Source organism: Bicyclus anynana, chromosome 20, assembly GCF_947172395.1.
Source record: "Bicyclus anynana chromosome 20, ilBicAnyn1.1, whole genome shotgun sequence".
Lineage (NCBI taxonomy): Eukaryota > Metazoa > Arthropoda > Insecta > Lepidoptera > Nymphalidae > Bicyclus > Bicyclus anynana.
In genome coordinates, this window is record NC_069102.1 from 3,575,960 (window position 1) to 3,600,778 (window position 24,819).

At 33.5% G+C, this 24,819-nt stretch overlaps 3 protein-coding genes across 4 annotated transcripts in view; 1 reads left to right on the top strand and 2 right to left on the bottom strand.

Annotated features, from left to right (window-relative positions):
* The window catches only part of LOC112055398 (uncharacterized), a 60,948-nt gene extending 49,559 nt beyond the window's left edge, over positions 1-11,389 (top strand). The window contains exons 4-5 of the mRNA XM_024095483.2: positions 2,604-2,729; positions 9,352-11,389. Coding sequence (XP_023951251.2) covers positions 2,604-2,729; positions 9,352-9,547 — 322 coding nt within the window. The 3' untranslated portion in view covers positions 9,548-11,389. The remainder of the gene's footprint in view (positions 1-2,603; positions 2,730-9,351) is intronic.
* Positions 11,390-13,366: 1,977 nt separating this feature from the next.
* Positions 13,367-15,291, bottom strand: LOC112055399 (dihydropteridine reductase). Its single transcript, XM_024095484.2, has one exon. It carries the CDS (start codon positions 14,984-14,986, stop codon positions 14,282-14,284), a length of 705 nt encoding a protein of 234 aa, XP_023951252.1. The 5' UTR covers positions 14,987-15,291; the 3' UTR covers positions 13,367-14,281.
* A 1,348-nt stretch (positions 15,292-16,639) lies between these two features.
* Positions 16,640-22,855, bottom strand: LOC112055401 (ninjurin-1). 2 transcript variants are annotated; one of them, XM_052887802.1, is made up of 4 exons: positions 22,248-22,845; positions 20,652-20,828; positions 17,550-17,661; positions 16,640-16,778 (listed from the first exon to the last, which is right to left on the bottom strand). In XM_052887802.1, the coding sequence occupies exons 1-4, from the start codon at positions 22,362-22,364 to the stop codon at positions 16,702-16,704; spliced, it is 483 nt and encodes a 160-aa protein (XP_052743762.1). In that variant the 5' UTR covers positions 22,365-22,845; the 3' UTR covers positions 16,640-16,701. The 2 variants fall into 2 exon arrangements, with proteins under 2 accessions (XP_052743762.1, XP_052743763.1); XM_052887803.1 differs by lacking the exons at positions 16,640-16,778; positions 17,550-17,661 and adding an exon at positions 17,703-18,366 and having other exon boundaries at positions 22,248-22,855.
* Between the last annotated feature and the right edge of the window lie 1,964 nt (positions 22,856-24,819).

A 24,819-nucleotide genomic window follows, 5' to 3' on the forward strand; every position in this document is an offset into this window, starting at 1 on the left:
CCGAATGACCTCTAATCTGCTTTTTTGAAATATACTTTTACTGAATTTATAAATAATTCGACCTTTGTATGTCCATCAAAGACAAGTTGCCAATTGGTATTATTAAGCAATTTTCTTAGCGGTATCTGTAGCATTGCTAAATATTATTTTGATAAATATTATATTATGATATTTTAATAGCAGATGATCGTTAAAAATGGCGTCACCACTAATATACTGGTATATCTAGATTATTATTGCCTCGCAACACATTTACACATCTTTTTGTCTATGAATGAGCTCTATAAGACGTCAAGTCAATGCGTTTCATAGTTATTTCACAAGAACAAGGTCTATATGTGTATAATCCTTTTCATGAAAGAAGTCCCCTAGACACGGCGCTAATGTCTTAATGGCGCTCATTGACATTTGGTAATGGTGGTCTTGTTGTCATTTGTGTAAGGCGCTGTCAATTTTAGTTCAGGTTTTAGCCTCGAGAATTCTTTCATAAAAAGGACTCTAACTTGTAAGCGTGCTAACTTAAAGTAATCCAGATGTCATAGGTTGACGTGCCAACTTAACACACATTAATTGAATGTGTTGATGTGCCAAATTAAAACACATTAATTGAATGTGTTGATGTGCCAACTTAAAACACATTAACTGAATTAGTGTGCCAACTTAACACACATTAATTGAATGTGTTTATGTGCCAAGTTAAAACACAATAATTGAATGTGTTAATGTGCCAACTTAACACACATTAATTGAATGTGTTGATGTGCCAAGTTAAAACACAATAATTGAATGTGTTAATGTGCCAACTTAACACACATTAATTGAATGTGTTGATGTGCCTACTTAAAACGCTATAGCTGAATTTGATAATGTGCAATCTTAACACACATTAATTGAATGTGTTGATGTGCCAACTTTAAACACAATAACTGAACGTGTTATTGTGCCAACTTAACACACAATTTGTGAATCTGTTGACGTGCCAACATAATACACAATTTGTTTATATGTTGACGTGCCAAAATAAAATAAACTAGATACACAAGATGGCAGTCGTTACGTCAATTATTCAAATTGGATAATAACTGAAAATCGCGTGCGTACGATAATAAAAATTTGTAATCGTCAATTGCGTACTGCCTTAAAACATAGTTTTCCTTAAACTGGTTCATCGCCAGTCCATTTGTTATGTATCTAGGTGTTACCACACTTTATTTAGAATATTTGTTTTAAAATCCATTACAGGATAGGCAAAAGATACTGCATCCTATTCAATCGTATTCTTGAGTAACATTTTTTTAAAATCAGAATCATATGAATTGCGTTCATTGCTAATTATTATTAGACTTATTTTTTATTAAATTCTTTTATTTATATTGCGTAATTTATTAATTTATTTATACACATTACACATTATATTTTTATTTAAATGAAAATATAATGTGTAATGTACTCTAAAGATAAATAAAGTTCCATAATGAAATATTTTCTTCTATAAAAAAATTCATTCATAAATCAAAAGGAAATCTGAAACCAACAATAATTAGTCGTTAGATCAAGGTGATCGAGTTGCAATGGAATGATAAAATACAAATGTATCGCGATTCTATATATGTTTGATATTAGGGTGACCATCATAGAACAAGAACATAGAAATATTATATGATGCCCATAGCAGAGTAAAGTTAGCGAACAAGTCTCGGAACCATATTTAGTCAAATTCAAAATTCATTTATTTCAATTTGGTAGGCTTTGTTTACAAGCACTTTCGAAACGTCAAGTTATGTCATAATTCAATTTAATAGTGGTAACTATAGTCGAAAACTTGAAGTTTACGAGGGTTCCAAACGCGCCTTGGTCCGAGAAGAGCATAGGTCATCATAATAATTCTATTATTAGGCAATAAATTCCCAACGAAATTGCGAAAGGCTATAAATCGTATCAACTTATTTATATTTAAATATGGAATTTACATTTTTTTATTAATATCCAATAGCCATTCTCCAAATGTAGGTAAACTTAGTCAATAGTCCATTAACAATGCATTTCTGCAATAAATTCCCACGCGAATTGCGTGCATCGATAGTGAAAGATGTTACCTAATGACTGTAATGTATTATAGTTGCGTATTTGACAAAATACATACCTATTAGTAAGTTTCCGTTGTTTTTTGTATTACTGTTATTATAGAAATACTAACACCCGTCTCGCGGTTTTTCTCGCGTAGTCCTCACCTTCGCCTTTTTACCATCGCACCGCAAGACATCGGGTGGGTTTTCGTCCCTATGCCTGGCTACAGTGCGAGACATCCTTCCTTCCTTGGGCTGTTAAAATAGGCTGATAATTATGAAAAATGGTGATACAAATTCGCTGACATTGTTTATTTATTTAGTCAGGCCAACAACACTTACAAACACAAAATAATTAACATAGATAATAATTATCATATACAAAATAATATATACTGGAAATAAATAATTAATTATTTAAAACATAAATATCAATAACTGGCAGTAGACACATAATTACTTAGAATATAAACAGAACAAAACACACTTTATAACAATTATTTGTGGTTTTATTATGAAAACGTGAATAATTTCCAGGTTCGGTGACGAAGAGGAGATGGTAGGCAGTGCTTCTTCTGCGGTGACCACTCCTCGACCGACGGTAGCCACTCCGGTCAGGACTTCGAAGCCTATCACCACTATGAGAGCGCCTATACCACCCAGGTAACAAACACTAGACAACAATTATGTTGAACGTTGACTTCGTCACAAATCCCACGGGAACCATGGATTTTTCCGGGATGAAAAGTATATATGTTAACTCGGATTTTAATCTATCTCTATTTCAAATTTCTGCCAAATCGCTTCAGTAGTAGCGGTGTTACACCCAACATACAACATCCATACAAAATTTGGCGTTTATAACATTAGTAGGATTTATTTCATGTTTGTTTACCATTATATTCCTCTTCATCTACATGGAATTGGGATCATGACAGTTTTTTTAATTATATATAAGTTAAGAGTACCTATACTAATAGTAAAAAGCAATTTTGTAGAAGTAACCGATCATTACTTTCTTAGCTACAGGGATTTGAAGGGTCATATTTGCGGCACTGCTACGTTAAAAAACGCTCCATACAAAATGGCGCGAATGAATGACGTCATCGATCATAGTGATCGTCAGATTTGTATGGTCGTTTAAAAAGTAGCCCTAGCTTATGTGCATAAAATTCTTTGCTTTTTTTTAATTGCACAATTCACTTCATTAATTGGTTATCGTAAAAAAACTGAAACATCAAAAATGTCGCCATCGAAATTAACCCGATACGAGTATTACAATAATTAATCACTTGTGTTTGAACCTCTTTGAATGCAAAGTTATAAAAAATATAATCTATTTTGGTAGATGTTAATATACTCACAGTGAAAATGGTTTTTTGAATATGCAGTAAGCAATTAGGATTAGGTGATTAGTACCGGGGTCAAAATTCTTTACTTCAGCTCTTTATGTATGTATTTCTGATAATAATGACCGGGTTTTGTTATTTTTTTGCACATGGCACTTATATTTTTTGTAGAATTCTTAAAGATGACGAGTTAATGCATTTTTTAGGTTGCCGAATAATGATCTTGATCGATGAAATTTCTAGATCTAAAAACCAAAATAGCTCAACAAGTATAATAGTTTGTTGTAGATGTTTTTAACCGACTTCAACAAAAGGAAGAGTTTCTCAATTAGACTGTATGTTTTTTATAACTCGACTCGAGACTAACAGTATCGAAATTGGCTTTATCTTTCTCTATCTATTTGCATTGTGTTAGACATAGAGAGATATAGAGGAATTGGGAACTTAAACTGTCAAATTGTACCCAGAAACATCATATGTATATGGCAGCAACTATGGAGCAACGATCAAAATTGAAAAATTTTAAGTATTTTTTTAACAAGATTACAATTTTAAGTATTTTTATTTATTTTTTTTAAAGTATTACATATTTTTGAAATTATTAATTAAATTATTTGATAAAATTCGTAATTAAGCCTGCCTACCTACATAATAGGTATGCATTTAATTATACATGGGAAATATTATTTTTATAATGTATTTTGAATTAAAATTAAAATTCATTTTTTTCAAGTTAGACTTAGTTTACAAGCATTTTTGAAACTTTAAGTTTGACTATTTATAATGACTCTACCACCGGTTAGGAAGGCAGGTTTTGCTGAGAAGAGCCAGCAAGAAACTCAAGATTTGCTCTTTAAGAAATACATACATTATTATAATTTACAATACATAGTTATTTATTATTAATTATAGTGCTGGATTCTAGTAGGTAATATCTGCTGATTCTGATTAACTTAAGTTTATCAGGAAAACATTAATTTATAAAAATCATTCTATAGCAAGAATGTGTTTTTTTTTTCTGAAGTAAAGTTCCACTCTGTATAAAATTATCCCCTTATATACACTTGTTAGGTAATTGTTTCTGATACAATAATTGGTATAATGAACAGAAGTGTACAATAATTGCGAGTACATACATATTATATGCAATTACGCAGAAGTGATGATACCGGTCCATCGAGTCATCTTCGACTTATACTGGTACCTATACTTTATACGCAAATTATATGGGTAATACGGTGATATATAAGCAGGATAAATGATTAAGTATCTAACAAGGTAGTAGGTACATAGGTATTGGTAGAGCATTGGGCTTCAAATGTTTGGTTCTAAATCATGAGGTTTCTTTAAGTCTAGAAAACAGAAGACCGCCTCGAAAATTTGTTATTGCGGTTTTTAACCCATTATTTATTAATTAAACGGCTAATTACAGAGCCAGACGTCAATCTTTAGAGAAGAAAGAGCCATGATAGTCTTGTGAATATGACCTCTACCTCCGATTCCGGAGGGTGTGGGTACGAATCCGTACCGGGGCATGTACCTGAACTTTTCAGTTGTGTGCATTTTAAAATTAAATATCACGTGTCTCAATCTGTGAAGGAAAACATCGTGAGGAAACCTGCATACCAGAGATTCTTCTTAATTCTCTGTGCGTGTGAAGTCTGCCAATCCGCATTGGGCCAGCGTGGTGGACTATTGGCCTTACCCCTCTCAATCTGAGAGGAGATTCGAGCTCAGCAGTAAGCCGAATATGGGTTGATAACGACGACGGCTTACTTACTTTTACATAAGTATATGTACGTAGGTAACCAAACTGCTGAATAGGTATTTTTCTATGTTTGCTCGCTCTAATCTCCAGACCTCATCAACAGATTTTCATGCAGTTTTTACAAGTTAAATTAATCAAAGTAACAGACTTTGTAAGCTCAGCATCATCAAGAACTTTGGAACTCGTGAAAATTGTTACATTTCTGGAGATTTTCCGTAAAAACAGAATTTCCGTTAAACGGAGTCACTGACTGCCTGATGCTACTCTGTAAATAATTATAATAAATTATATAGTTACAGTTATAAACAATTATAATATAAATGTGCGAAGTAATAAAGTTAACTGTCTTCCTATAAATTAATTGGCACGGCTTATCTACTACAATTTACTGCGGAGGTAATTGCATGTTTACTACTATAGCCTTCTGTACGTGGTGTTTAATACTAATTAACGCTTAGCGCGACTTGTCGAATAACACTAGAATTTGCGTAGACTTAGCACAAAAAATGTGAGCCATCACGGGACGACTGGCAGATGAGAAACATCGACATTATTTTGTAAAAGTTAACAACACTGTGTACGTTACGGAGTATACACTATAGGTATTCGAGCTCAGTGTAGCGAGAGAGATGGCTTAACGCCGGTACGAGTGGGAGAGAATCGCACAGTCGATTGCACATGGCGACGCGTCGCCACACCGTACACACTACTACATAGACTGTATATATATATACCCATATACCCATACCCATACAGCGTGGTGACGCGTCGCCCCGGCATGCGTCGCCACGCCAGAAATCGGTTTTTCATTTCTCATACTCGGAAAGTAGTGTTGTTTTGATCTGAGTATTGGGTGGAAAATTCTATCGGACTATAGTCTAAATACCTCGGGAATTGATTCTTTCCACCCTCGGTTAACAATCTACTATTACGTGCGGCTATAGATGTTTGACATATAATACTGTGAGCTTAAGCACTTTTCTCAGAACGTATTCAATAGATACAGCGGACTAGAAGTTTGGTGCGTACTGAAAATTGCAACGTTCTGTTCCGCTGTGAATTTGCAACACAGACTATAGTTTGGCGCAAACTTTACCAACCACAGCACTATTTGGACCCCTAGGGGTAAAGCCTCCTCCAACGATTACGTCCATCTTTCTCTGTCTTTGGCTGCAGCTTACCATCCGGCTTCTGCTGTCGTTTATATGAATATTTTCATGGGTAAAAACCTACATAGTACATGAAAATTGTCCCTTCTTGTAGCCCTCTAGAATCCTCCTTTGTACGGTTAAGTGTTAAAGAGTGACTGGGTCCTTAAAAAGGCCAGCTTTTCACTCGTTTAAATGAGCGTAAGAGAAGAGCTGCGAGTAAGTTAATTTCACGCACACAAGCGTACTTATCGCAGCGTAGCGATGCGTCAAGGGCTCCCATTTCGGGGCACGAATCCTGCGACACCACTACCTAAATATTTATAAATCTATGCCTTCCATCTTTTGTCTTTGGCTACAGCTTACCATTAGAAAAATAGAGCCTTTATTCGTCCTCTAAAATTCTCCTTTGAACTGAGGCTAAAGAAATAAAGTGTTAAATAGTGTCTGGGTCCTTTTCACTCGTTGATATAAACGTAACTGGATAATCACTCTACTATACAAGAGAAAGCTTTCAGCTTAGAAGCCTCTCCATTGTAAAGAATACTGACCAAGTGACTGTCGTGCCACATGTAATGTAAGGTTCCGTAGTTACCCGTTATATTGCGTATATAGCCTGCTTTGTTTTTATAGTTTTTTAACCCCCAATGCAAAAACAGGGGTTGTTACAAGTTTGACCGCTGTGTTTGTGGCATGCATAATATTTTTTACCAGTTAATGTAAACATTGAATAACTTAAAAGGTATTTTTTTTTTAATTCCAAAAAAATATTTTTGAAATCCTTTTATCAAGACCTTTCATTTGATGTATCACACGATGAAATTAGTAAAAGTTTTTTTTTCAACTTTCCATCTTACCCGCCATAAGTGTCCCCCCTTTTTCAAATTTTATTTATTCACAATACATCCCTATATTTGGGTCATAATAATTGATATGTGTACCAAATTTCAATTTGATTGGTCCAGTACATTAGGTGAAACAGACAGACCTTAAAATGTGTGCGAGGGGGATTTTAAGGGTACTTTCGGAACCCTAAAAATGAAAAATTATTTTTGCAACAGGGATGATGACAGTTTTTTAAATTGTTTATAAATAAGGAGTACATGCTAATATTAAAGCAATTTTGTAAAAGTAACAGGGTATCTGCGATCATTCTCATATGTGCGGCACTGCCACGGATCGCTCAAAAACGCCCCATACAAAATAGCACGAATGAATGACGTCATCGATCATAGTGATCGTTAGATTTGTATGGGCGTTACAAATATCTTTATTTGTGCGTTTATATTTATACATCATATATAATGAAAAATTTTGACGTTACATTAAACGTGAAATTTTTCAAGGAAGTTAAAATGTATGAACTTTCATCCAATTACGATACAGGATTTTAATCTTATTTATTTTACAAACATCCAGACAATCTTGGTTTTTATGTGTTAATTAGTTAATATTGACCAAATGTCTCATAAAAATCAATAAATTCAAACCTAATCATCATTCCCCATTCAGGTCCGTAATGAGTCTTCAGGGAAGACACCTAAAGTGGGGGTAAAAAGCGTCCCTGTGCCCAATTGTGGACAGGCAGACAGACAGACTATAATAATAGTTTCTTTGTTTGATACGGAAACTTATAAAATAATACAGGAAAAACAACACAAATAAATACCTATGACTTTTACTCTTCTATTTTTAAATTCAGATATTTAATTGCTCGCATAAAATTTATCTTGTATTCCTTATTACCTAACCTTGAATAAAAACTTTTTTGACCATTTACGATGCAGAACTAATCCCAGTAATCAAAAATTCCAAAGTGCACATTATGACATTAATCCATTTACAAATTAAAAACGGGGTTTCCAGTTATATTAGTATAAAAATTCTAGTTATATTAGGAAAACTTCTTGCCTAAAATCATTAAAATCATCATTAAATTTTACGTTCAATTTTATTTTATCTTGTACCTAAAATCAAAAGTCGTGGTTCAAAGTCCAAACAAATTAAATCTACTAATCTTTATTACATCTCTAGGTTTACCTACATAGTGTCGTCGTTGTTTTAATTCTAGCTACTTATTTGCTTCGGTTTAGGTGCCTCTTAAGAAAAACTTATGCCACAAGGAGTACACACGGCAATAATCTATCGAGCCAGCATCCCTTAAAGCCACGTTATTTGTGAGTGTATGTGAGGCTGTATTCCTGTATTATATGTTTTATCCCTGTATTCTCACGGTAACGGGAACCCCGCGAGTGAAACCGCGGGGCGTTTGCTAGTTTGACATAAACGAAAGTAAAAAACTCACGTTTATAAAGTCCGACCCTTTTATGTTGGTTTACCACCGTCCATCACCAGCCTTAAATGTTATTATTAACTAGCTGACACCGCGCGGTTTCACCCGCGTGGTTCCCGTTCTCGTAGGATGGGGATAATATATAGCCTAGAGCCTTCCTCGATAAATGGGCTATCTAAATCTTCCTCGATAAATGGGCTATCTAAATCTTCCTCGATAAATGGGAAAGAATTTTTCAAATCGGACCAGTAGATTCTGAGATTAGCGCGTTTAATCAAACAAACAAACAAACTCTTCAGCTCAATAATATTAGTATAGATTTAAGCAAAGGACTTGGTTTACTGGGACAAAGTTACTTAATTATTTTCTACTAGCTACCGCCCGCGACTTCGTCCGCGTGGAATTCAGTTATTCGCATATCCCGAATGAACCATGGATGTTTTCGGGATGAAAAGTAGCCTATGTTAATCCAGAGTAAAATCTATTTCCATTCCAAATCGCTTCAGTAGCCGCAGCGTAAAGGAATAAACATACTTACACACTTACGCACACACAAACTTTGGGTTCTGAGTTTTTTTTTTATTTCAAGTAGGTAGGCTCAGTTTACAAGCACTTTTGATACGTCAGTTGACTATTTGTGAAGCTTCTACCACCGGTTCGGAAGGCAGGTTCTGCTGGCAAGAAACTCAAACTTTCGCTTTTATAATATTAGTGTGATTATTTTCAGGCCAACTCCCGTCTCCTGGGCCAACGTTGGAGCTGACTCGATGCCAACGCGGTACACGCTGCGGCCCAACAACGAAATGCCGCTGGTTTACTCCACCGCCATCACTCTGATCGACCAGATCGGCATCAAGATCATACGGACCACCGAACTCGTGACTGACATCCTGAAGAACACTGTGAGAGCCGTGGTGGGATGATTGCTTGAGGAGAAATTTTAGGGCACCGTACCACATAAGGAAATACATGGATCCCTTGTAGGATCACTTTGTTGTCTGTAACCTTTAACGCGTGTAAAAAATGGTGGAATACCCAATTGGTTACCGTACTTATCTATGGTAATGGCATAGGCTGACAAACTTTCATCTTTCTTACTTACCTATCTATACTTATAATAAATCTGAGGGAGGTCAATTCTGTACATGAAATATATTTCCAAAATAACTATCAGGGGGTGATTAGTGATCGATACTGATGCCAAAAATGCAATCAGTAAAATCTGTCTGTCTGTATGTTCGTTATAGAAACACAATACAATTATTCTTTATTCTCCTGGGAAGGTTATAGTATACTTTCATCACACTACGATCAATAGGAGCAGAGCAGTGAAGGGAAATGTTGGGAAAACGGGAGAAGTGAAGCTTGACCGGGTCTGCTAGTATAAAATAAGGTTTATCTGGCTATCGAAGTTAAAAATACAAAATATCCAGTAACCTTAATTCATTCGGTATTGAGAATTTTTTATAGGCACAACGGAATTGAAAACCTTAATCTTTTTTGAAGTGGGTTGAAAATATTTATAACTTCTGTATTAATATGAAAGTAACTATTGAGAAAATAGATGTAAGGTGCTTCTAGCCTTCGGACCAAAGTAAATTTTGCTTCTAGCATCTAGCCGATTCTGATTCTCTTATGTTCAATATGGTTTAAGATCAATATGACTGTTATGTTCTGTTTGATCAAGAAATTTGACAATATTGAAGATAATGTAGAATCAACAAATATACAACAAGATATAGATTATACCTACTCGTAAAATAAGTCTCGTTGCCACGCAGAGACAATTTTTTTTTCTTTTTCGTGTTGAGTAAGTGCCAGCTCCATGTGGGACCACTATGGCAACACCGGGGAGTTTAGGCGAGCGCAGAAGCATCGCCTGGTAGGGACTATTGTATATCGATGGCTACAACACTAACACACAACACTGCTGAAAATTGCCAGTGCTCAACGATCAAATTCTTTGATATAAATTATGTAACATAATTATATAAATTATGTAACTTAGATGAATGGATGAAACAAATGATGTTATAGTTTTAGATATATTTAGTTCTTAAAATACTTTATGAAAACTTAAATATAAAGCTCAATCAACTTTCTCACTTACCTTAGTGTTACGAGATTATTATCATTAGGTTCAAATACTGAAAAAATCTAGACTCTGTTCACGTGAAGTTTTCACAAATCCCGTGGGAATTATATTTTATCGGTATAAAAATTTGCTTACCTATGTGTAAATCTATTTTAGCCAAAACAAATGCCGTCATATTAAAGGATCACCATAACTCCTGTCTTTAACTTTTAAATCAGCATTTATTTTGCAATTACATACTCGTACATAGTTGCAATGTAGTTTAGCAAGTGAGTTATGGAAAATATATACATTACCTATTTACTTACTTTCTTGAAAAAAGAAACACTACCACAGAATACATATTATGTACAACTATGTACCAACTCGGGTCCATACAATATAAACTAAATTGGTTAAAGCGTAGAGAAATCATACATTTACACATACCTATTTGTACAATCATTTATTTTGGAACAAAACACATTTTGTAAATTAGATTCGTAATAGATAAGATAGATAATAAGATAAGGTATACATTTGTAATTAGAATAAAAACTAAATTATTATTTTTGTAGTTTAGTTTGTATTTAGAACTAAACGACATAAGGTCCACTCAATTAGACTTGTAAGTTTAATTATTAAATTAAGTCTAATGAAAACAGTGACTCAATAAATATTTTATATTTAATTATTTGTTTATTTATTATATTTTGTAAACCCATTATTCCTTTAAAATTAAGAAAAATCTCATTGCATAAATCTCATATTGCGTAGCTTACACGATGTCCGGAAACGTTATAAAGATTGCATCCGACTATACCTATTAGAGCCGTGATAGCCCAGTGGATTTGACATGATTCCGGAGGGCGTAAGTTCGAATCCGGTCCGGGGTACAGTACCTAAGTATGCCCCGGACCGGATTCGACGACTGAATGCACATAACTGAATAGTTGGAGGTACCTAAGGTAACCAACTTTTCAGTTATGTGCATTTTTAGAAATTAAATATTACGCGTCTCAAAAGGTGAAGGAAAAACATCGTGAGGAAACCTGCATGCCTGAGAATTAGCTTAATTCTCTAATTGTGTGAAGTCTGCCAATCGACATTGGGCCGTGGTGGACTATTGGCCTAACCCCTCTCATTCTCAGAGGAGGCTCGTCTCTAGCAGTGAGCTGAATATAGGTTGACAATGACGATGATGATTATACCTATTAGTATAACAAGAACGCCTGATGTAAATTACAGAGCAGTGAGACTCAGACGTAAAATAAATTAAACATTATTTAAACAAAAAAAGAATTTTCAAAATCGGTCCACAAATGACGGAATTATCGCTGGACATACATAAAAAAAAAACATAGTCGAACGTAGAACCTCCTCCTTTTTGGAAGTCGGTTAAACAGGCGCTACTGCAATGAACGTAGATACTGTTATACTTTACCTTAAGTCAATTAAAATAATAAATCATAATTAATTTAAAATACCTACAACAGAGAAGACAGAGCGACAATAGAGAATACAGAGCCTAATATAGAAAATCCTGAATTTTATATACTAAAAGGTAGGTTTTAAATTTCTTGTAGTTTACGTAACCAACAAAGAGATCTAGTTATTTCACTTTCGTTTTTAAAATGAAAGTTATAATTGATAAGTGAAAGGTGCAACTTCGTAACAACTTTCAATGTGGTAGGTAATTTTTACAAGTAATAAATTAAAAACATATTTACTATGTTTTAGATTTCAATGGAATCTGGTTAAATCTAAATACTCGATCGCAAAAATCTGAGTTCAGGTAACCACCTAACTTTATTAACATATATATATTTTAGTCTAGGCAACTTAAAAAAAGGAAACAAATCTATTATTATGTATTTAATTAGAAAACATTTTTGCGTAAGCCAAAATAATTCAATGGTTATGTAATATGAGTATACCACATTTATTTATAGCATATACTTTTATTTGTTAACTATAAGAAGCTTGCGACTCCGTTCGCCTGAAATTCTGGCTTACACAAATCCCACGGGAGCCGTAGATTTGACGGCCTCCGTGGCGCAGCGAAATGCGCAGTGGATTTACAAGACGGAAGTCCAGGGTTCGATCCCCGGGTGGGCCAATTGACATTCTTAATTGGTCCAGGTCTGGCTGGTGGGAGGCTTCGGCCGTGGCTAGTTACCACCCTACCGGCAAAGACGTACCGCCAAGCGATTTAGCGGTCCAGTACAAGTTAGCCCGCTTCCATCTCAGATTGCATCATCACTTACCATCAGATGAAATTGTAGTCAAGGGCTAACTTGTAAAGAATTAAAAAAAAAAGATATTCTGAGATAGATCTGCAAATGTGTTAATCTAGGGTAAAATCCATTTCCATTCCAAATTTCAGCCAAAACAGTTCAGTAACATTTGAAAAGTCAGATATTAACATTTTAACATATTTTATTAAAATAGGTATAAAAAAATAATAAAATAAAAATACAGTTTTATGTAATGCTTTAAGCATTTAAAGTTATTATAATATAGAATATAGATATCACACCAATATTTAAATATTTTGTTTTCACTACATACTATATGCTTACTTTGAACTACTTTCAAATAATGGAGAGTATACATTATATATATCATATATTTCATCATTCATAGGTATATTTTTAAATTTTTCTTATATATATTATATTTTTATGTTTTCTATAATATTATGAGATTGTTCCCTTAAGTCATTTGATGCAACATATAAAACTAAGTTTAAAAAAATACATTCAAAGCATATATCACTTATAAACTAAACTTATTGTACACCACTTTTGAGATAAGTTATTCCAACATCATAACATTCATAACCTTTGTTGATAAATGTAATATAGGTAATTAATGTTGATTGGCGGCCAATACCACAAATACTACTATAAAAACTGATAACAGTTTACTTGTACATATATCAAGGAATTAACATATAAATTAAGAATAATTTTGATTATAGCACATGCAACATAATATTCTTATTACATCAACCATAAGTTATGAGATAATATATTAAAGTTCTATCTATAAGAACATGATGCTGATTGAGTCTTGTTTAAGAATTCATAAATCAGTTATTAAGTATGTACTTATTGTAAAAATAATAACCAATAGGAATCAATAACAACAATTAAATTGTATGAGAAATTTGACAATTATATATTTTTTATAGGATGTGCCATACAAAATATATAATTATGTGTCTGCTCATAGACTGAAAAAACCATACTGCAAATCATAACCCTGCTGAGATATTATGATCTTGTATACTGAAGCTATATACCTTGTATTCTGAGTAGAGTTATTCACTCAATAGAGCATTTATTAAACTTTAATCATAATTTTTCTTGTGTATGAAACATTTTTTGTTAACCAATGACAATGTAAAAAACAAGATAGAATGTTGGAGATAAAATCTTTAACAATTAGTACACCAACCAGTAGGTACAAAGTTTATGTTGACCATATTTCCAATATCCATTTTAAGATTAAGTTATTTGTTATACTTAATGATAGCATTTGTGATATTAGCTGCCAATTTCCAACCTATTACAGTAAATTACTGTACAATCAAATCAGTAACATTATCCTTAGTAACAAGTGCTACAAGACTGCCACTCGGAGGTCTTTCTTCGCCCTTCATCCACTTCGCAAAGAGCTCAGCGACAAAGCTTAGAGGCGTCCACGAACCAAAATCAGCTTTAGGCATCCATTTTCTGTTCATTTCTGTATCCAAAGTCACAGGCAATATTGCAACTGCGAGAGAATTCTCTGGTAACCCAGAATCTTTAGCACCCAAAGATTTTGTAAGTTGGTGCACAGCTCCTTTAGCGAGACCATAACCAATCATACCAGGCGTACCTTCCAAAGCGGCTTTAGCGCCTGTCAATGCAACCAGACCACCAGGACTCAGGTATTTAGCTGCAACTGTCGCTGCAATGGTGGAACTCCACACCGATTGGCGCCACATAAGTTCCGCTTGCTTACTTAGGTCCTTAGCCGCGTTCCCGCCAGCCCAGCCGCCGGCCACGCATATCACAGCATTCACTTTCTGACCTTGCAATGCCGCGCCGAGTTCGTTCACGACGTATTCCTCTTGCTGGACCCATGAGGCGTCTTTTGGAACTGTAATATTGACGTCCGCACTCTCGTTCGGGTTGAGATCGACACTTGCGACCCAGAAGTTCGCTTTCTTAAAATGATTTACACAAGCGGCGCCTAGAGCACCACGTCCACCGTAGACGACGATTCTGCCGCTAGCCATTTTCACGTATTGATCGTGTCTTGATTCACGGACAACTAAACGGGGCGTTAATGTTGAATGCAACAACCTAACTACAACATCCACTCACTTTTTATCGACATGCGCCGACACAAATGACAACAAAACCGCGAAGGTTGTTCGAGATAAGTTATGGAAAAAGGTACAAACCGGTAAGTCGTGGGAATTTTGTGACTCAACTTCCAAATAAAGTTAGTTTTTCCTTGTATTGATTGGCTCGTTTGTGTATTTAAATTTTTAAATTATTGCAAAACCCAGGTACTGAATACTGATATTTCAAATTCAATTTCGTGCGAGTTTGACATATCGATAACTTTGACGTTGACAATGACATTGACACAACGTCAAGACGGACTCTACAGACAAATCTCGGACACGGAAGAATCAATTCACTCGTAACATTACAACCCAAGTCAACATTCTAGTTCTACAGTCTACTCTATGACCCAAGTGGTGTTTGTACTTTGTAGTTTTTTTTACTTACCGTTTTGTAGTTGTAGCGGCTTAGTTGTACAATCACAATAATCTTTAATTATTTTAATCCTTTTACAATATTTTAAAAAGGTACATAATTTTAAGTAAATAAAACATCTGCTTTTTAAGATTTTATTATAATATTGTATTCAAATCTTTAAAATAATTACAACTTACCTAGCTGTGTATCGAAGGTAATTAAATATTAAACATTTAATTATTAAAAAGTTTTACATTTAAATCTTCCTACTATTCTAACCTGAATATCTAGTTACAATAAATTTACTGAGTTTAAGATGTAGAACTGAAGAAAAATTAATAAAGAAAAAAGGTCGAAGAACTAAATTAGGTAATTAAATAAAAATAAATTCTGTTCGGTCCATATCTAACAATAATCCTATTGTTATCCTAGTATTTTTTTAAGGAGTCTACATAAAACTGAATTAAGAAACGGAACCAATAAGATTTTAATCGCAAATAATTCTCGGTCTGTTCCGTCTATTTTATTATAATGGCTAATTCAGCTACTGAGAAATTTCAAATTCTATGAAAAGAATAATAGCTCAGTATTTTGTAACCCAAATCAGGTCTGGAAACCCGGAACCCTATAATCATAAGCCACATAAACTAATCACTGATCAATACAAATCAAAGTTAAAAAATCCTACAATATGTAGGTATAGGTGTCCATTTTACTATCTCAAATATATTATTAACTACCCACTTTTGTTGACTTTAACATTAGAGATTCGATACGTAATAATGGTTATAATTTTTACCTATTATTCTACTAATATAATCTAACAATAAGTTACCTATTGAGTTTATAACAACTTAACATATTCACAACTCAAATTAATATTATAACAATTTTTTGTTCGTGCAATATATTTAATTTAATCAAATACAATATTAGATTAATGAAATAAATATGTACCTTATTTATCTACATAATATTTAAACAAAATAACCGTTAATACAAAATTTTCATAATATGAATTACTTAGTGAAAAAAACTGTCATTCTTTTCTAAAAAAAATATTATTAAAAAACAGGTAGCTTGATTTTTTAACCAGTTACGTCTTACGAGATACTTATATAACCTAAAATTGTAAAAAAATTAAAGTGATGTAGTATCAAACGATATTGAATAGAAAATAGATATAATAATATTGACTGTAGTGCTAAGAACTTTAAACATTAGTGATAGGTTGTTCAAAATCTCAGCTGAGCGATGGTGCGGCTGGTGGTTTATATTGAAAATTAAACCAAGCACGATGGCGGCTACAGCTGAAACTACCTAGGGTAAAAAAAAAATAAAAATTAAAAAAAAAAACAAAAAGTAAGTACTGAACTGAAACCAATAAAAGAAAAATAAGTTGTGCAACAAAAATAAAAAAAAATTTAATAGGTCTATAGACTCCGCGCCACTAAAGAAGTCCCGCGGCTAAAAACTGAACTAAAAATGACAGCGCCTTACACAAATGACATTAAGACCGTCATTATCAAATGACACTGAACGCCATTATGACATTAGCGCCGCGTCTACTGGACTTGTTTCGTGGCGCGGAGTATTCTATAATCGTACATCATATTGTTAAAAGAAATCTAAAACTTGGACTAAAATTAATATAATCATACAGTGTTGGGTGACTAATTATTTATTTAATAATGATACAAAATACACACGATAATTAAAAAAAAAACCAACTGTAACTTAACACTCGAATATACGAAAAGAGTCCCAAAAATATGGCTATTTTCTAGTCATTTGAAAATTCTAATATATTCATTAGATAAGTATTTAAATTGAATTCTATATGCTCTCAAAATCATGAATTCCTATTTAAGTAGGTATCTATTTTAAGTGTATGACTCTTTAACCATCAAAACTTCTATTCGTGAACTTTGTTTTATGATTATTTTATTAACTAAGTAGAAATTTGTTTTAATATTTAGTTACTAGAAAAATAATTTGAAAAATTCAAAGAGCCATTGCTATAAGAATCTTTTACAGAGAGCGCAGGGTCGAGGCCGAATGTCATTTTGATGACGTCACAAAACACTACACCTGTCATAAGTCCAACGGAAATATGGTAAAGCCAATCGGCAATTTTCTTCTTCTTAAAACTACTCTCTCCATCCATAGATGATATAACTAAGGCCAGGATTCCCGCGCTCGCCTGTATTAACAAGAAAAGGTTTTTAATATCTAAAAAATGGTCTAATTCTAGGAAAAATTCGTATATTTTTTTTTACTTATTCTATTCTATCTATTCCTTACTAACAGATTCTCAAAAAATGCACAACTTTTATTACTTACATACTACATACTTAAAAGAAGTTTATTTTTGTACAAATTGAGCTTATATTACAGAGATTTTTTGAAATTATTTGGGTTATTTAATTACCTATCCTTAGGAATTTTCCGATAAGAAAGTAGTATGTGCTTTCAAGTTACATATTTTGATACCCTATTATGGATTTTCCGACAACAAAGTAGTATGTTCGTTAAAATTATTTTGAAACCCTGTTTAATTTTAGATGAATATTTTTTAAAAACCGCTTATTTATAGATCAATTATAAATTATAGGGTAAAATTTTAAACATATCTAAAAATTACCTCCCTAAAAGTATATTTATGTTAAAATTAACTAGCAGTATTATTGGCTTTTCTTAAATATTCCGAATTTATATAATTCAACCGCTCCAATATCAACGGGTTGTTCGAATATTCGATACCAAAAGCGGATATGACAATGTTTGTAACGGATATGACGAATATGAATATAACTATGACGTCATTGAGCACGACTGCTGAAGGCTGGTCCGCGTCATCGTTCAGATCCAGTCCACCAATCACTACGAACAGTAAGCCAACCAGAAGCTAAAACAATACCCAGGAATATCAACTACACCTCACGCCGATGCTCCTGACCAAGACAGGTCCTTAATAAAAGGTAGTAAGGATCCAATCGCATCGTAGGCGTAAGGAACGGTTAACTAAGTATTGTCCTAAACAGAACCCTACGCTGCGGTGCCATTGCATCATCATCATCATCATATCAGCCGATGTACGTCCACTGCAAGACATAGGCCTTTTGTTGGGACTTCCAAAAATCACGATCCAGAGCCGCTTGCGTCCAGCGAACCTCTGCGAGTCGCTTGATCTTGTCAGTCCACTTGGTGGGGGGTCGGCTAACACTGCATTTTCTAGTGCGGAGTCGCACTTTCCAGCAACTTCGTGACTACAGATCTCCTCATTTCTGATTAGATCACGCAGAGATGCTCCAAGCATAGCTCGTTTCGTCACGACTCTGAGCCTTCTTATGAGGCCCATAGTTAGCAACCAAATCTCAGAATCGTAGGTCATCACCATCAAAGTCTACGAACACGCACTGTTCGTAGACTTTTGTCTTCCGGCACTAAGGAATTTCGGATGAAAATATATCGCGAAGTTTCCCAAACGGCGCCATTGATTCATTAGTAATTAGTAATTAGGTATTTTGGTTTAATTTATCACGAATGAATGCGGTAGTTAATGTAGACTACCGCTAAAATAATTAAAAGCCAACATGCCTGCTTGAGGTATAACGGACCCGTATGTCTAAACTTAGGTATTAAACAAAGTAAAATACATTAGTCTGGCGGTAGCGTATTTTGTAATTATATTTTGCTTTGTCAATTTAGTTTATACATATAATATCTTTAAACAAATATAATTAAGTAATAGTTGCCTAGTCAATGAAACTTAACTAGGTAACTACCTAAATTAAAAGCCGTTTTCAATAACGTATATTTTGTTGATAAGTTGTGCAACTTTTGCTCAAATAAATTCGTTGTTAACGTGAATTCTTAAATTGGCAAAACTCCTGCTAAGCTCAGAGGTAAGTTTTTCCAGAAAGTTTAGTTCTGTTTTTTGAGTCAATAACAGAAATTGGTTATTAAAAACGGCAATAACTGTTTTTACTGATAATAACTGTTGCTAATAACTGTTTGTTGAAAAAAAGTCTTTTTTCTAAATACTGTGCTTTGGGGTAATTACGACAATAAGAATAACACAAGATTTGCAATAGATATCTATTTTTTCCAACATTTTACTGTAGAAAAAGTTAGTAATGGGAAAATGATGTATACCAAATTTTTTTTCGGTATTCCTGATTTTCAAAATTACCTCAAAATACCGTACCTATAAGACAAGATTTTGTGAAACTTACAACATTTTTTTAATCAATTTCAAGATATCTAGCAAGTGAAGAGTCGAATGCCGAGACTAATATATTGAGGACAGTAACAACAAAAGCTGTGGCAGTGGTGCCGTAGTTTATGTTAAGCGCCGAGTTACGATGCTGCGGCTCATGGAATCTGCAGTCTCGGAGCAAGTTCAGTGTCAGAAGCACCAGACCCATCGCCACCTACAATCTTTTAATTTTACCCACAACGTCTCGAAACCAATAATGTCATAAACATAATCTAGCTCTTGTTTCCTCTAGTGTAGGGGTATTATAGGAAACCCGAAAGAATGGTCAAAAAATCAAAATATTGTTAATTTTCTACGGTTTTCATTAATTGTTACCTGGTAAATGTCTAACTTTCAAAAGATGGTAAAGGTGCCTTGGGGTGATTCTGAGTGTTATAGAGAATTCCAGAAAAGGATTTTTGTGTAGGTACCTACATTAATTTGGAGTGCCTCATTGATTCGCAAAATATTTAACCTAACCTAATCTAACCTAACCTAACCTAACACCTTATATTTATTTTTCACAAGTTTATAATTAATAGTAAGATATTCATAAATATTGAATATCTTTAATAGTGTTTTGTATTCATTAAATTTAAAAAAGGACAAATAAATGAATGAGATTTACATTGTTAATAAATTTAAAAACGGACAAATTAATGAATGAGAGAGAGAATAGAAAAATAGTAAAGTATTCATAACAAAGAATACATATTCAAGACGTAACGTTTTTTGTCTGTTAGATTCCTAGCAATCCAATAAATATGATTACTACCCTAAATATTTAACCTAACGAATACCAAGCGCCACACATTGAGTCCACACTGAACACGAGGCTTATGTCGTACTATAATTTGACGTGTTGCAACTTCAGAGCGCATTAGAAGCTTAAAATATTAAGTAAGGAAAATAAGGAATTAAATAACTATTACCTGCAAAATAATGGAGACCGATATGAGAACCAGAAGTAGCATATAAAACTCATGCTTTGGACCAACTTGCAGCACATATTTCAACTGTGAAGCGTTCGAGGTAAGCAGTGCTATATCCAGCATGCCCTGGGCAACAGTCTTTTTCGTGGCATAGCGGTTAGCGTCCAGGCCCTTAACCTAAAAAAAAAAAATATAAAAATAAGAAAGAATACAGTAAGAAACTTAAGTTAACTTACCGTAATAGCTACAAATTATGCCCACGTGGGACCAGGCATGACTAGAATACTGGCTGTATTTCCGCGTTGGACAGACAGACTGATCAAAGCAAAAATATTACAGTTGTGTTGGCCCTGTAATGGGCTGGGTTAGATATTAGAGTAGGAACCCACTATTATGGTCCATATGGTGGGTCTAACCCTACTGAATACATAATTATATTACTTTCATACTAAGTATGAAAATAATGCGAAAGTAAGTCCATCTATCTGTTACCTTTTCAAACCGCTGAACCGATTGTGATGATCTTTGCTATAGAGATAAATTGGGCCTTGAAACAGAACAAATACTACTTTTTTTCCAGAAAATCCGCGGGATTTGTAAAAAAACGCTAATTTAGGAGAATGGACTCGCGGGCGTATACTAGTATTTTATAATTTGATTAAATCAAAACAACTGAACTACGTTACGTGATTAAAAACAATGATTAAAGGTAGCTAGGATAAGCTGCAGCTATTGAAATGAATTAGGTGTGGCATTTTAGAATTTATATAGTCGTGCAACATGAAATATTTAACTAGTTGTAGGTAGAGACTTATACTGATAAATGAATAAAATTTTACTGTCTAAATTAATTATCTAAATTGGTTTTGTACAGTCGAGTAAATCGGTAAGTCGGTGTATTTCGGAGACTAAAGTCCCAAGTAAAATGTTCTAATGTCACTTAGTACATTTTACTTTGTAACTTTATTGAGTGATGGAAAAAAATTGTAGTGTCTATCGTACAAATATTAAATGTAAAACGAGTGCTGTTCGGTTCATTTGCTAGTTTACATTTAGTGAGCGAATAGCCAAAGTAGCCTGATGGGATGGCTGCCAGTGGCCAGATAGCATTACGAATGTCCGGCTGGTCAGGCCCAAAATTTAAAATGCAACACTGCTCGAAAAAAGCGTCGTCTTTTAAAATGTCGTGCAAAAATATGCTTGGGAATGCATTTGTTGTATTTGAACGCTTTTTAACGGCTGTTAAAAAAAACTCGTGCGAATGGAGCAATGTATCTTAAGAGATTATACAATTGTTATTGAATATATAAAATGTATTGCGAATGACATTTGCTATCGACAGGTCACGTGATCAAGATCTGTCATTCCTATAAATTCTTCTGGTTTTCGAAGCGTTTGCGATCGTAGAAAGAGAATCGACGTGCCACTTGGCTACAGGGGCTGGATGCAGGATGATATCGCCGCTTAGGTGGCCTATATTTCGAGAAGAATAAATCGAAATAATAAATTAATAAGTATATTCTGTAAAGTAACGACTAGTTCTATCAAATTTAAAATTTAATCCTTAATTCGTTATTAAATATTTAAAATAGTTACTGCTTCACAAATCGCTGTATCACAGTCTTGATTATTCATCACTTCATCAATATTCACTTCATTAGTTCCATAGTCTTTTTTATCGGAACCACTTCCATCTTGTCTTTTGTCAGCCATTTTGTATATTTGATAACACTTGTCCTGAATTATAGCTAATAAAGTTTAACACTTATAATAAACGAGTAGGTGAGATTACGTTCAATAGCAAACTAAAATGTTACGTCTAACTGAAAGTTAACTTCAGTTTCCTTTTACCAAGGCTAATAAAATCCGGAAATCAAGAATTACCTAATAACAATGAATACTGCGTAAAGTATCGTGTTGATTTATACGTACTCGTGATTATATTGAAAACGTTAGAAAACTAAAATTTCAATGTATAAAAGAAAGCAATTATTAAGACAGGAGGAGATAAATTTTCAGCAATATTAGTTAGAAAGATTGCAAAACAATAAACAACATCCAATGAAAGGTATTGCGCAAAGGCGGTTTTATCCAATGATACATTATTAAAATTATCGTCGGTTTTATTATTATATCGATCAGTACCCAAGATATTACGTAGGTAGGTATTGTACTTGAACGTTTTACGCTATATTCACAGCCTTTGCCTCTAAAAATAAGTGAATAATCGATGAAAAAACGTTACAGCCAAAGATTTGTTGTTGATTAGATATGTTATGTGCCTACAAAATCGCCGCAAAAGGTGATCCTTTAGGTACTCTACTGACTGCACACATGCACAATTTTATGTTTATTTATATTAAGTATATATTTATTTAAGTATATGTATATTTATAATTTTTACACTTCCTGAACACATAACTCGACATTGTACGACAAATAACATTCGTTGTTGACTAAATTTAATTTAGACCCACTTTTGTGCACCTCAGTTTCGATATGCTAGTAACATATCTAATAGTATTTAAAATCTTTGGTTACAGCTACTAATGCATATCTACATTTAAATGGCAGAAAAATAAATAACAGAAATGGAGATTACGATTATAGTCACACACACGACACAAAAATATCCTATGACAGGAATCCTAAATGTAGATCACTAAATTCACCGATTCTAAACGCTACAGATTAAATCCACCTCAACTTTGAAAAAGAAAAGCGAACTAAATGCTTTAAACTCTGACAAGCTTTTAAATAAAAAGCTTGGTTACTTCATACGATCACTTACCCCGTTCCTTAACCCCGCTGGGAAAATCGACGCCATAATAAAATATTTATACCACCAAACAATAAACGAATATATTAAAAACATTTAAATTCACTCATTAATGAAATATGTATTCAATTTTCCATAAAAAATCAAGTTTTTCATTGTTTAGTGTGAGAAAGCAACAGACAATGCAACGGGTCCACGTCGTTCATTGGAACGAAGTAAAGAAAATCGATTTGGTTACTAGACAACGGTACACAAAACAATAAAGGTAAAATATAAAAGTTTGATTAATAGCTAAATACCTATTAGTGGCAATGACCTTGCTATCAAGCCTTTCGGAACACGATGCATAACCCTCTAATAGGTACCTATTTTATTACATTAAATAGAGGGGCTGTTTACTTACTGAATATTCATAATTTAATATCTACCCCATTTAAAAAAGCTTAGTGTAGGTGTGTACTTTAATAAATATTTATCGTGTAGGTATATGTCTCGGAAACGAGAAGGATGATTTAAAATGAAGCATTTTTTTTCTTTATTCTTTCCCATTGAAAATAACGTAATATTTGGACCAGAGGCCTTATCCACACGCTCTTAAATATGTATCGAATAAATATTTTTGAATTTCTTGATGATTCTTCTGGAACCGGCCTACCAAATCGATGAGAAAGATGAGCATTGAACAGATCGCCTCGGATAATAAAACCCTAATTGAAAAAGCATGTGTTTCAGGCAAAACCGATTTTTGACGATTGGTGCCAAATAAATAATAGTAATAATAAGACTTAGGTCTCATATAAGTGATTATTTTTTAGCATTCGTTAAACTTTATTGACAAGAGCATAGATGTTACCGAAAACTCATCATCATCGAGTGTAATGTCAATTACCATTTTATATTGCACATACCGGTTTGTTCTATAGGTTAAAAGATAATAAAATAGTAACTGTTTTTAATCATAATTCAGTCTTATATGGTTCATTTAGTACCGAAAGACAATTTTATGCTTGTATACTTTAGTAACAAGTAGAAATATATTATAACATTTTTACATTACCATTTTATTCTCGTAACTTACTTACGTAACTAAAATAACTGTATAAAAATTATGAAAAAAATGAGCAGGTGTATTTGCACTAATAGATCCCAAAAATGAAATAAAAAGACAACACGCGTAATGGCAGTTACCATTTTATTCCTCGGGACCGAAGAGATACATGATGGTTTTCTAAACGGTTGTGGTAAGTTCCAATAATTTTATACTATAGATATGCTATGTGCCTACTAAATCACCGCAAAAAGTGATCCGTTTTTTTTTGTTCCACTGAGCGCACACATGCATTGCACATTATAGACAATATTTAGGTTTTTCTATTAAATAAATTTCGT

Coding starts and splice junctions, on each gene's coding strand:
- LOC112055401 (XM_052887803.1), bottom strand. CDS start 22,364: ATGGCTGACAAAAGACAAGATGGAAGTGGTTCCGATAAAAAAGACTAT. Junction 20,829..22,247: donor ATACAGCGATTTGTGAAGCA/GTAACTATTTTA, acceptor TTTTTTTTTTAG/GTTAAGGGCCTGGACGCTAA. Junction 18,367..20,651: donor CGGTCTCCATTATTTTGCAG/GTAATAGTTATT, acceptor GTATTGTTTTAG/CTTCTGGTTGGCTTACTGTT.
- LOC112055399 (XM_024095484.2), bottom strand. CDS start 14,986: ATGGCTAGCGGCAGAATCGTCGTCTACGGTGGACGTGGTGCTCTAGGC.